Source organism: Diuraphis noxia, unplaced genomic scaffold, assembly GCF_037042655.1.
Source record: "Diuraphis noxia isolate RWA-SAM2 unplaced genomic scaffold, SU_Dnox_SAM2 contig0002, whole genome shotgun sequence".
Classification (NCBI taxonomy): Eukaryota; Metazoa; Arthropoda; class Insecta; order Hemiptera; family Aphididae; genus Diuraphis; species Diuraphis noxia.
This window is the reverse complement of record NW_028301712.1, coordinates 34,387,970-34,401,436: the sequence shown is the minus strand read 5'-3', so window position 1 is coordinate 34,401,436 and position 13,467 is coordinate 34,387,970. Positions and strand designations below refer to the sequence as shown.

The following is a 13,467-nucleotide window of genomic DNA, read 5'->3' as shown; positions in this document are numbered from 1 at the left end:
CACTTTGAAACCGCCATAATTTGTAGATCGCCTTCTATATTTTGGATAGCCATCTTCTCCTCTTTGAGTTTCTTTGATGAGGGTAACTGGATAACGTTTACTGAAAACTCCTTCTTTCATGCAAGGAGAATTTCTGTTCATAAGTCCACATGGTCCATGTATCATGTTAGCCTTTACTATCTCGTACTATAAAGGATCTATAACTGGATTCAGAATCTCAGCACATACGAATTTATCTATCATATCTGATAATATTCGATTCTTCGACCATAACAATATGTGTACGTGAGGTAGGCCTCGCTTCTGCCATTCAATGGAATATATAAAAATGGTTTTCTGGTCTTTTTTTAACTTCCTTGACTTGGTTGCTTCGAAGTCGATCTGCACATCGAGCACGGGAACGCTTCTTACTTTTATTAATTAAATTTTCTGTGACACTAACATTATTACAAATATACAAATTGCTCTCTAAAGTAAAAATTACATTTTCTGTAAAATTAGGAATATTAGAAATAGATAAATTGACACGTAAAAGTATACGTACATTGTAAGACATATTAACAAAGGTATTCCAATTATCAGAGACATACGCAACAATTGTATTTCGGATCTCTTGGTATCTTTCTCGAGTCTTATATAAATAAAAGGATATTGAACGGAAAAGGCAGACACCATCACCGATAATTGGTAGGTACAACTATTTGAGATGTCAACATTCCATTCACAGTAATTTCTTCAATAAATGACATTTTTTATAAATGAAAGTGAAAAAAATAACTGAATAATAAATAATATCTTATGCCCATATTATATTGCCAATGAAAACTCTAATCAATAATAATAATTTAATAATATAAATAAATAAATATAATATTGATAATATTAGATATTGCTTGAAAGATGGCGCCACTGTTGTATACTTACAGCCACTTAATTTTACCTTTAGGGATTGAATTCTTAAAAATCCTTTCTTAAAGCACAATGAAATTATAATATTAATCCACCCTGAAAATTTCAAGCAGATCTGCCTTGAGGTTTGGAAGTAGAGGTGATCCCTTTGGAGGACAAAGTCCTTTACAAATATAGAAGATTTCAATTTCGATGTTTTTAAAATAGAAATGAACGATTTATGTAAAGATGAACTTGGAATAAATCTTAATCATCAATTTTTATAAGAATTCGAAATACATTTTTTTCAATGGCATTTAAAATGTAGGTACCTATCTTTATTTAAATCGAAAAAATTTAAAAATAATCATTTATTTCAAAATAGTAATCTCTTAATAATTTTCTAAGATGTACAAATCAATCAAATGTTTAAAAAAAATAAGTTAGAATTTGAAGTTCAACAATATATATAATATTAGACATATAATATTGTTCATTCTTTGTAGGTATTAAGTAATGACTAATGTTTAAATGTCTTAAACATGTTTCCGGTCATGCGTTTCAACGAGTATATGGGTCACGTATACGGTGAAAGGTCTATCTAAGGTAGGAATCAAAATTTAAATCAGAAAAGAATTTTACATCAAAATTGAACAAAAATCATATAAATATCACAACCACATATTATTTTAAATTTAAATTTAATATCGATAAAAAAAATAGAAATTGAAATCAAAAAAAATCATATTTTATAAGTAATTTAATAATGATAATTTTTTTACTGACATTTTCTCGGTTAAATGCATATATTTTTTCCATCGTATTACTTGACATAATTCGAAATCATTATAAATAATAATATAACACACTTAAAAAAAAACTTTTTTTCATCGTTATTCAGTATCCTTATTATATCACGTTAAGAATGTTTGCTGTAAAATGGCAATATATTTTTTTTATTTCATATTTCAAAAATCTTTTGTAAAAAAATTTGAAAAAACACACAAATTTATTGGTTTAGTAATAAAATAATTAGCTTTTAGTGGATGAATTAATTTATATACGTATATTATAATTTTATAATAATAATTATATACGATTCTCATCATTACTCAAATAAATTAACACTACACATATTATGTATAGATAACACTTCAAAATAAAAAGGTCGTTGAAGTGGGTTGCTAATTATGTAGGAAGTAGGAATATTCTTGTAAGTTTAAAATATAGAGATATGTTTATATTTATTAAAATTGCCATAATAGAGTTAAATTTTTAAAATTCTGAGATATTCTTAAGCTTAATACCTTATGCTGCTTTTACTTATATTTTATATTTTCACTTTAAATTTCACTAATCTAATAATAGATTTACGTTTAATTTATGTGTATGGAGTGTAATAGTTAAAAAGAGCATTCAGCACTCTAAATATCTATATTATGATGATACTAATAATTTTTTAACACCATATTACCAATATAATTATTATACGTATGTACTTACCTATGATCTATATGAATAAAACAGAATAATCTATTACATTTAATACATTTAATATGTTTAAAGTTTTGAAGTGGAAAAATCTTAACGACATAGTTTCTACCAATGGCTGATTCCATACACTTTTCAAATATACCTATATGGCTATACTTATATAGGTGCGTAGTACGCACAATGATCTATTATTACTAAAACAGTACGATCGACTGCGGATAATTTATACGCAAAAATAATAAATTTTTCACAAACTTTCAATGATTTTAATATGATTTGTTAATACTGTGAAAAATCGTAATAAATTATAATACTATATGCTCCAACTACACCTACCCAACGATGTCATAATCCAATCGATTTATGAAATGTCGTTGCAAAATGTAGCATTTTCCACTTCCGTTTAAATTATTAATTAAACCATTTATACAGTTGACTCATCAAGCAGGTTCACTCCATTTTTTTAAATTCAATATTGCAGTTATTAGAACCTGATCATTTTTTAATATACTTTAAAAGAAATTTAAGGGTTATTAAACTTATTTTGAACATTATCTATAAGAATCTCCTTGTTGATTTTTTTCATTCAAACATCAAAATGTTCAAAAAATTTCTTACTTAATAACTTACATTTAAACATGCTCATTTGAAGAACAGAAGTTTATATACACCACACAAGAGATTCCTTAATCAGAATTTGAATGAATCCATTTTAAAAAGAAACAATTATGTGATCATGTTCGGTGAATCATCCTTTACAATATTTTTTTACGACTGTGTAGATAAAATAAAATAATATTTGTAACTATGAGTACTAACCACACAGTTGTCCGGTACACGTGGTGTAGGTAACCATTCTGGCTAAAAGTTGTCGAGAATCACACGTTCGTTTGACTAACCGTTTTTGACAAAGATTAATAAATATATTCAAACAAAATGCACGAGACAACAGTGTTTGGGCGCACGTGATGATTGATGTAGGTATGATACACACATAATAATATCATAATATTTAATGTGGCTCCACCGACACTACTACACGTACACGCGACACTCGCGCCGTGTGATTTGACGATGTCGACGACTGATTGATAATTTTTTTTTATTGGCAAAATTCCCTCACGGACAAGCTAAAGCTGTTTTAAACTGTCAACTACCGAAAATTCATCACCTCGTGCCATTCACGATTACGTGTCAACGGAACAGTCCGCATAAGAACAATAACGAACGATTACATTGACATTGCATGTCAAAATAATACAATAATATGATTTAAAATATTATTCTGTTATAATTATAATAATTTAAATGTTCTATTTCACGATGAAGTCATTTGAACCTTTTCTTTTGCATGCCTTCGAGATTATTTATGATTCAGAATACTAATTTTTTTTATTTTTTTTTTTTTTATTCGGTTATGAACGTCGTAGGTATGTCAATGCAATTTTTAACCAACTGTTGTTATTTCCGCTTTTATTTTTACATTATGTTAGTAAATGCATTAAGTTAATGGTTTTATTTTTATAAAATGTTTTTTTTTGGCAGTGAAAATGTTTAAAACAAATTTATTCATGAAGCAACTTTATAGTTTATGTTTATAAAGATATTGTAAGTAATAACCTACCTTATAAATGCCAACCATTTTATTCGAATTCGCAATAGTTTGTGAAAAAGTCTTTCGCGAAAAGCAATTAACGTATATTTTAAAAAGTTGTAAAGTCCTTTTTTAGATATTATGATGAACTCCATTTCGAATGCAATAGTTTGTTACAAAATAACAATTCATCCATAGTGTCATAATGCAAACTTATTAATAAATTACAAATTATAAAGCTATAACTTATAAGTGACTTATATAATCTATATATTGTATAATATTATACTTTTATAAACACCATTTTACGCAAGTATTTTAAATTAATGAGCAATATTTTCACTCACGAATGATAGCAATTATTTTTGTTTACATATAATACTATATCAATTTTACATAAAATGCATATTATTTTTTACACGCATCAACACTATATACCATTATATAATTATATTTATCTGTCGAACATAAAACTATTAATATTAGATCAATTTGTCAGTTCTTGTTTCCCTATGAATGCAACAGCTTTTATTTGTTGTGAGCGGAACTCGTCCAAATAAAATTATACAATAGGTACATATCTAACTGATTTCATTGAAATTATTGAATATTTGTTCTTATTTATCATACGTTTTATATTAGTTTTATTTCATTAGAAATTGTATAGCTTATTTTATAAAAATATGATACATTCATAACTCGGTGAATAATAATAATATTTTACTTAATGAACTGTACAGTATAGGTCATGTTTGTCACAAACCCCAAAATCAAAGGATTATGGGTGAGTTATTTTTTTCAATACACTACTAATTTAATTTATAAATACAAGTCCATACATATTATACTGTACCAACTGCATATTAAGTATATACATAATATATTTAATGAAACTCTGAATGGCTTTTGCTATAGAGTATAAATATTATTTGACAAGAGTTCATTAAACTTGAAATATCCCTTCAAATTTATTCAAATCAGTTAAATTTGTATATAGTCTCATTAATGAATTATAGTTTATAACAATTTTAAACTAAAGATAAATTAAAAATAAATTCAAGTTTAATGTTTCTAATATTTGTACACTATAACATTTGTTGTGTAGTTGTGTTATAAATACATTTAAGTTTACATTTTAAATGTTACTTCAACTAAAGATATAATTAAGTCAATTACGTGTAATTTAAAATTTAAAAGTGTCTGTATATCTAATTGATGTTGATTATTTAAAATATTTTTTTAGTATTTAAAATTGAGTAGTTTCAAGTTTGACCATAATCTATACTTCTGGGAAATTAGATCAATCCCCTAAATAAAAATAAAATTGTATAATATAAACAAAATAAAGAAAATTAGAAACTTATATAGCGTAATACAAAATAAACTATATATATAGTTATAATAGTCCTTCTTATTTTGGGAGCTTATATACATCAATTCTACTTGTGATAGTTAAAAATAAATACATACACTCAAATAAACTTTTATAAGTATATATATATATTTTAACAAGATTACCATTAAATTTCACACATTAATCTCATTTAACGCTTGTTAATAAACCGTAGTATAAGTACAAATTAACCAGCTGTATTATGATTAATTACTTTAAGTTAAATGCACTATTAGTCCGAGACACAAAGTACATAACAACTAATAAATTAACAATGCAACTTTTTTTAGAAATACGTGAATGTTGGACGCAATCTAGAAGTAGCTAATGCCAATCGTCTCGATTGAAGCTGATAGATGCCGCTCTGGTCTAATTACTTGTTAAACGATATACCTAATATGCTATAATATTAATATGTTAGAACAAATTAATTGATGTTCATTTAAGTGCGTAATTCATATTTAAAATCAATACAGTGTGATTATTATTTATACAGCTCATTTATAGTAGTAATATAATACTATAACTTAATTTTTAGTTACAAAACTAAACCATAAATAAATATAAATATATTAATGATCTGAATACAAGATAAAAATTAATATTATGAATGATTATGAGCGGATGTTTATAATATGAATAAATTATAATATTATATACAAATTATAAAGTATAATTGTATTATAATTATATTGTTTTATTTGTATTGAAGTAGACATTATTCTTTACCAAAAGGCATAACTTAATTTTGTACATACTTGTAGTTAAATGAAAACAAATAGTAAAATTTCAAATAAAAATTAGAAAATCTGAAAATAATATGAGCTCGGTGCATAATTTTGTTTTTCTTACTACTTGACTTATTAAGTCTGAAACTGAAAATTACTGACTAATTTTAAAAGTTAGAAGTAGATACATACCAATTAATGTGATTATGTAGATTAGCAGAAATCACAAACCCTATTGTATAAAACCTATCGATCCGTATAAAACGGCGTGCTGTCATTATTATTTTTATTTATGAATAAAAATATACAATACGTCAATACCAAAGTGGTTGTCTTTGTATTGCTGTTGAAACTGTTTAAAGGTATAAAGCAGTTCATTATTTTATTTCCATTAAAATTAGACTAAAATAATCAATCGGTTTGTTTAACCTGACACGAACAACGAAATCGTATTGTTACTCATAGGTATATAAGTAGATACCGATCACCATTCACTAATAAATAATGATATACAAACAAAATGTTAATTTTGATTTTGATTTTGACACTGAAACATAATACGCATACGTATATAGAGTGATAGAGTTTCAAAGTATAAAAACTCGACCCAGAACTAAACTACTATTTCCGTTGTTTTTTTTTTTTCTAACTGAAAGCGTGAATACATTCCCGTTCTACATAGAGCTACAGACACTGAACATAAATAAATGCAATTAAAAGACTTAAAGCATAAAATGATGACGCATATTGTGTGTTCTACGTTCGTATAATATATATTATAATATAATAATAATATACATATACATATACCCCAAATAATATAGTCATTTAAGTGTTTGAAATTTGTCCTCCACCCGAGTGATTACCATCAATAGAAGTTGACTGATTTATGCATATCATATTTTGGTGGCCAACGTTTTCTTATCAGTGCCACTATATCATTATTTACACTTTTTTCTGTGGTACCATATAAAGGGAAAAACACGTCCATTGTTGTACGGGAATTTACACATTTATTTTTTTTTGGCACTAGCAAAATAAATAATGTGTTTTCCTTATGTGGAAACCCATATGAAAGACACCACGTTTAATAGTATTGTTTAATGTATTTTAATTTTATAAAAATCTAATAATGTACGATTCAAAACGTAGACATAGATGGATATTTTTGGGGTGTTATAATGCATCCGCCTATTATTTATCACTAAGACAAATTTGATGGATGTACGAGTTTGGATTAATGACGAAAGAAGGGAATTTATATCTAAGTATAAATGTTTAATACTACAATATCTTCGAAAGTAACCTAATAGAATTTCTGACTAATTTTACATCAAATATTGATGTCAATCGCCTATGTATATAACTTTTAAAGAAATTGATTGTACGTTTGTATTAGACCAAACGTTCTACAAAATATGAATTAAGAGAGTAGCAACAAGCAAGGATTATAGAATTAATACTCTTGCAGAAATACTCAATATTATCAACTAAGAAATAAATAAATAAATCATGACAGAAAAATTAGAATAAAGTATCTAAATGACTATCAAATTAATAAATATAAAACCTTCTATTAAAAAATGGAAATTTCTCTTTACTTCGAAAAGAAAATACGAAATAATAATCGTCTGAGTCGTAATAGAACACACGAATTTAACCCATTCTCTCTTTGTCACTGAGAAACCAGCTCATGCGTGCTGAAAACCTTACGAACAATCACATAATTGTGGCCATATTCCCAAAATACTCCCAAATATGAAACATTTTAACTAGCCTCACACCAATATGCAACGTTGAAAACTTTGAAAACACATAAACACTATTACAAATTTTAAATGTTCTGCTTACAACATATAAATCTAATCTAAAATAAGGCTAATTAAGTTATAACCATCGTTAATGAAAAAATGTGGAAATGTACTTAGGTAATAACAATTCTGGTTTCTTGTTTTAGTGTCCAAAATTGGTTTCAATCTTGTATCTTGTTACACGATTTTCAAACACTTTTTGACTCCCCAATTTGATTATCAATAGTAAAATGATTTTATATTATCATACAAAATTAATCCTTAATTATACATTTAATATGTATTGTGTTTAATCGTGTTTATCTTGATGTTGAACATTGTTTGCTAATTATTGTAGAAAAGATTTTACGTATACCTACCGTTACGATTGTGCAACCTAACGACAAAAACAGAGTAGATGACGATAGTTAGAAAGAATAAATTTGTCCAGTTAACATTAAATTAACACTAAAATAAAATTATAAAAAAATCAATCAAAAAAACATACGTGAGAATGATTTGGAAAACCTACCGACGTGGTGGCAAAACATGTATGTAAAGTAACGCCCATCCTCCCTTTCAATTGGGACTTTGTAGACTTTTTCTATATCAATATTTACTATTTAATTCTCACTTTTGATGTCCATCGGGAAAGTAAAATTCCTTCAAATAAATCTAAGATACAAAAAAAAAAATTCAAAAGTTCAACTTTATCGGCAAACTGCTAGATTTTTCATTTTTTAATTCAAATTATTTATTTGTTTAATTAAAACATTGTTTTTACTTTGTTCAATACAATCACAAACTAATCACATTAAATAATAATAATATCTTTCAAACATTCGAAGAACAATAGTGTAGAAAAAAAATACATACTCGTTGAACATAAAATAAATTGAAAATAATATAATTAAAAAAATAAAACTATTTGATCAGTAATTAACAAATTGTATCTCTTAATAATTTATAGCATCCAAATTTAAGTATCTCTTTGAATATTTTAAGAATGTTTCTACTGTATTAGTTTCATATAAACATATTGTCCTTTACATTTTTACATTTTCAAACTGCATAAATATTATAATTTATAGATAGCTTGGAGAACTTATTGCACTTAAAAAGTACCTACTAAATATGAATGTACTTATACGAATAAAAAAGTAAAAATATATGCTTTAAAAATATGCACTTAATACTTTCTCTGTCTAATGTCTAGTTAAACAAATATGGAAATTATGTTTTTTCCCCTAATAATTCACGTGAAAAAATGTTATCAGTTGTTTATTTGATAATAAATTATTGAAAAACAACTCATTCTCATCAACATTTTTAGGAGATCACAATCCTTTATTTAGGAGAGTAAAAAAGTTTTAAACCTTTGTAATAAAATTAATCTATTTAATCCTATTTAAAATGTCAGTGACAAATGAGGTACCTACTTAGTCATATTTAATCATAGTACCTATAATATATATAATATATAATATTTTATACATTTCGTAAATCTTTTTGTTACTGACATGTATATTATAATATGTATAAATATTTTATCAAATTAAAAGTTAAAATTAATACAATCCGTTCAAAATCGTTATTAGTTATTAAGTAGGTAAATATGTGTAATAAATTCAACTATAATATTATAATTAAATAAAAAAATAAAAATGAATTCTATGTTTATTTTACAGCAAAATCTAATAGTAAGAGTTATCAGTATAATTTTTGGTAGATCCATTTCATATTATAATAGCTACTAGCACGTTAGTATACTATGTAAAAATTATAAAAATATTTTAAAAGACACTTAAATCTCAAATCTATTTATTTTATATGAATTTCTAATAACATATCACGTTTAAATTTTTTATCACAACAATTTCACAAAAAAAAAATCATTTTCTATTTTTAACGATACCTTGAATTATTTTTAACAGTTTTGATTTGTTTTTTCAAATATAAGAAATTTTTCATGTATATTTTATTTTATATTATATATCTTACTAGTTGAATTTCCAAAAAAATAAATACCTACGAGTATATGTATATTTAAACCTTGAAACAATAAAAAAATAGATATGAATAAAATATATTATGTTATCTGCAATTGTATTTTTCTGTTTCCGTGCTTAAAACATTGTGGAACATAAAATGTAAAAAAAAAGTAGTTAAAGAGATATTATTTAAGTTGAAAATTAAATTTATACAAAAGAGAAAGAAAGAAAAGTTTAAAAAAAACCTTACTCAATACCTATATAATATCAGAAAAATACATTTGTAAAATAATAAATTATGAAAAAAACGATGATAATCAATTAATATAATAAAATATATCATAGTATTCAATAATACCATTAAAAATAAATTATATATGTGTATTTATAAATCAAAACTAAATGTCAATACAATATATATATATCTATTTTTAAACTAATTAATAATATAATATAATTTAAATTTATATTAATTAAAATATGGAATGTTATTCTATCACCATAATATGAATCAAATATAATTTACAAAGTTAACTAAACATTTTGAGTTTTTATGTCCACAGTCAATTGAACATGAAATTAGTTTTTGCCAGAAAATGAGTTAGTTATGCTATAAAAATAATTAATAATAATAATATAATGGAAATATTTTTGTTTCGACAGTGACCTTAAAACACATAAAATCTATTTTAAATTGATACGTTTTAGTCAGAAAAACACTAAATCTATCTAAATACAAAAAATAGTTAACATTATGTTTTAACAGAAATTTATCTGTTAAAAAATAATTAATTTAATCAATAATCGATGTAATAATAACATATCGTTAAATAATGGTTATTGACTTAGGTACAGAACTAATTAGATAATAAGACCAACACGTCATGTACAAAGTAAATTATCGTATAATAGTATAATGATACTATAGGTACTAAAATCAATTTAAGTAAAAATCAAAGTAAAATAAATAGTTATATTAATCATTATAAGAAGTGATTTTGTTATTATTATTTTTAAAAGAAATATATAATCTGTGTCCCTTATGGCACAATCAGAAAATAAGATAAAATATTTTTTTATACAATGAACTTGAGCGTTAAAGTTCACCTGGTAACAATAAGAGCACTACCTATTAATTGCTTGTTTTCCTTATCTTTACTTATTTGTTTATTTTATTCATTAAGCGGATCTATACAAAAGTTTTTTTTCCATTTGTTGTGAGGGATTCCCAAGAACTATACGAGTAGCTAGATTAAATAATAGGGGGTTGGAATGGGAAAGAAGTCTATTCTATGAAATTGTTTATACAATGTAATTGCTTCTGCATGAGATGTTTTAATATTTAAGCTTGTGTGTAAAGTATAATCAAAAATATATGGTGAGGCATAAGATATTGTGGGTAGAATCTTATTTTATAAAGCTTAAATTGCATTGAGATTGGATTTTTCGACATTGTCCCTTATAGTACATAAGTCAAAATCGACATAATTAAGGATTTAAACATGAATGATTTTATATTAGAAATGTGTTTGTTTTGTTGAATATTAACGTTTTGGTCAGACGGGGACGTGCATTTAAAGCGAGTTTTTTTTATAAATTAGAGTTTCCAGGTAAAACTTCAGTCAGCGGTTTAGCTCCGATTTAGAAGACGGAATTTGGATGTCTCCCAAGGATACCTAAGGATAATACACATATACAATAAACAATAATTCTAATATAATTCTTATATCAAAAATGAGTTGTTATCAACTTATATAATTCAATACCGTTCTAACCGTAGAATGGAGTTAAAATAGAAAAAGTATATAGTATTATACTATTATTAGCTTAAAATTAACCTATATAATATTTTAATAAAACACATTATGTATGGTAAAAATAATAATATACGTTGTGGCCAAAATTCAAAACTTTCAAGTCCTTAGTTATTATTATTATTTTTTTTTATGTTAGACAATATCCAATTTTGTCGATTTTGGATTTAATATGTAAACTGTAGGTACGTGTTATGTATTATTGAGACTTTCAGGTTTCTATAACAACAATTTATGACAAACCTGATATTAATTTATCAAACATTAGCACCCTTAATAATTATGATAACTGAAAAATTTATGAATTTTTCGTTATACATAAAACTCAAAATGTACTGCAGATAGTAGGTACCTCTTATTTGTATATTATTATTAGGTAAGTATAATATTAATAATACGCAACATTTTAAAATCAATAACTTATCACTCCTCTCAGTATCTAACAATAACTATGATCATCAATCGGAAATTTGAATCGAATTGATAATTTCAAATAGGTAGCAACATTTCTGTTAATAAACATGTAGGTAGGTACTTATTATTAAAATAGATTCAGCAAAATTTCAATACATAAATGTTTAATTGTATTCACATTTAAGTTATAAAATTTCATAATATTAAGTGTATAGTGTTAGGTATTCGTAATTTAATAATACATTAATAGATATTGTGTTTAATGTAATAGAAAAATAAAACAATTTTACGATTTAAATTCTTTTTTCTACTTCAAAAAATGTTTTGTTCTTATTTTTAATGGATTTTGGCACTCTTCAGCCAAAGTTCCATGTGCTTTAGAACTGTCCAACTAACAGTTAGGGTCATAAAGCAAAGTTAGTGAAAGCCAATTAGGAATGGTTGAAAGCTGGCCACAGCAAACTTTATTAGTTCGGCAGACAGTGGGGTGCATATAGCTTAGTAGCTTAGTATTATACGATGTTATCCCAACAATGTAATATTTTCTCTGCGTAACATTGAATTGTTGTCATACTTACGAAACGGATAATCGCCAAAATCATCGTCTTCAGTCACACCATTGCTGCTCATCTTGTCCCAACCTGCAAAATTCGAGAGATAAGTGTATTTTTCGAATCGACGAAGATGAAAAATAGGACGAAAATAATTTTTATAATTTAACTGTCTAATTGCAGGTACGCAGTAAAACCGTCATATTGAAAAGAGCTCGAAAATGTGGTTTAACTTACGCAGTGCTACGATGTTGCACAAAGACATTAAAGCAAAAGGCGATAGTTATCGGCTGACTTAACAAAAACTACAACAGCGCGATTTACACCACCGCGACAATAATTTTTCGTGTACTGGCAATACGAATGGGAATGGTCCAAAATGATGAGCAAACGGCAGATTGGTGTTTTGGACGACGATCAAAATACTCAGAGTTTAAAATAATATGTGAACCTCGATGTCGGGGGGGGGGGGGGGGGGGGGGAGTGCACTGCTCTACAAATGCGTGTGTGTGAATGCGTTCGGACTAATGCGAACGGTGAGAACATTTCAATAAATATTTTATGTTTACGTTGCTTTTATACAGGGCAAAATGAGTACATAATTATTTCGAGAAGACCCTAATAACATTAAACAGCACTACAACAGCTGCAGTTGTCTGAAACGTCTAAGACGAGTTGCCATTATATATAGCAATATAACTTTATAAACCATACCGAAATCAATCAACAATCTGCAATTGTTTACATTTTGTATAAAATTATACACAATATTTCAATTAATATTTAGTGCCCTCGGTAGTTGTGTAAGTT

The 13,467-nt window shown here is 25.8% G+C and overlaps 1 protein-coding gene across 3 annotated transcripts in view; it reads right to left on the bottom strand.

The window, feature by feature from the left end:
* The window catches only part of LOC107165584 (Kv channel-interacting protein 4-like), a 150,527-nt gene extending 137,502 nt beyond the window's left edge, over nt 1-13,025 (bottom strand). The window contains exons 1-2 of one of the 3 annotated variants that reach the window (XM_015513906.2): nt 12,895-13,025; nt 12,685-12,747 (exon numbers count right to left, since the gene is read on the bottom strand). In XM_015513906.2, coding sequence (XP_015369392.1) covers nt 12,685-12,747; nt 12,895-12,922 — 91 coding nt within the window. In that variant the 5' untranslated portion in view covers nt 12,923-13,025. Of the gene's footprint in view, nt 1-12,684; nt 12,748-12,827 lie in introns of all 3 variants that reach the window. The other 2 variants (XM_089218890.1, XM_089218888.1) reach the window with 2 other exon arrangements.
* Between the last annotated feature and the right edge of the window lie 442 nt (nt 13,026-13,467).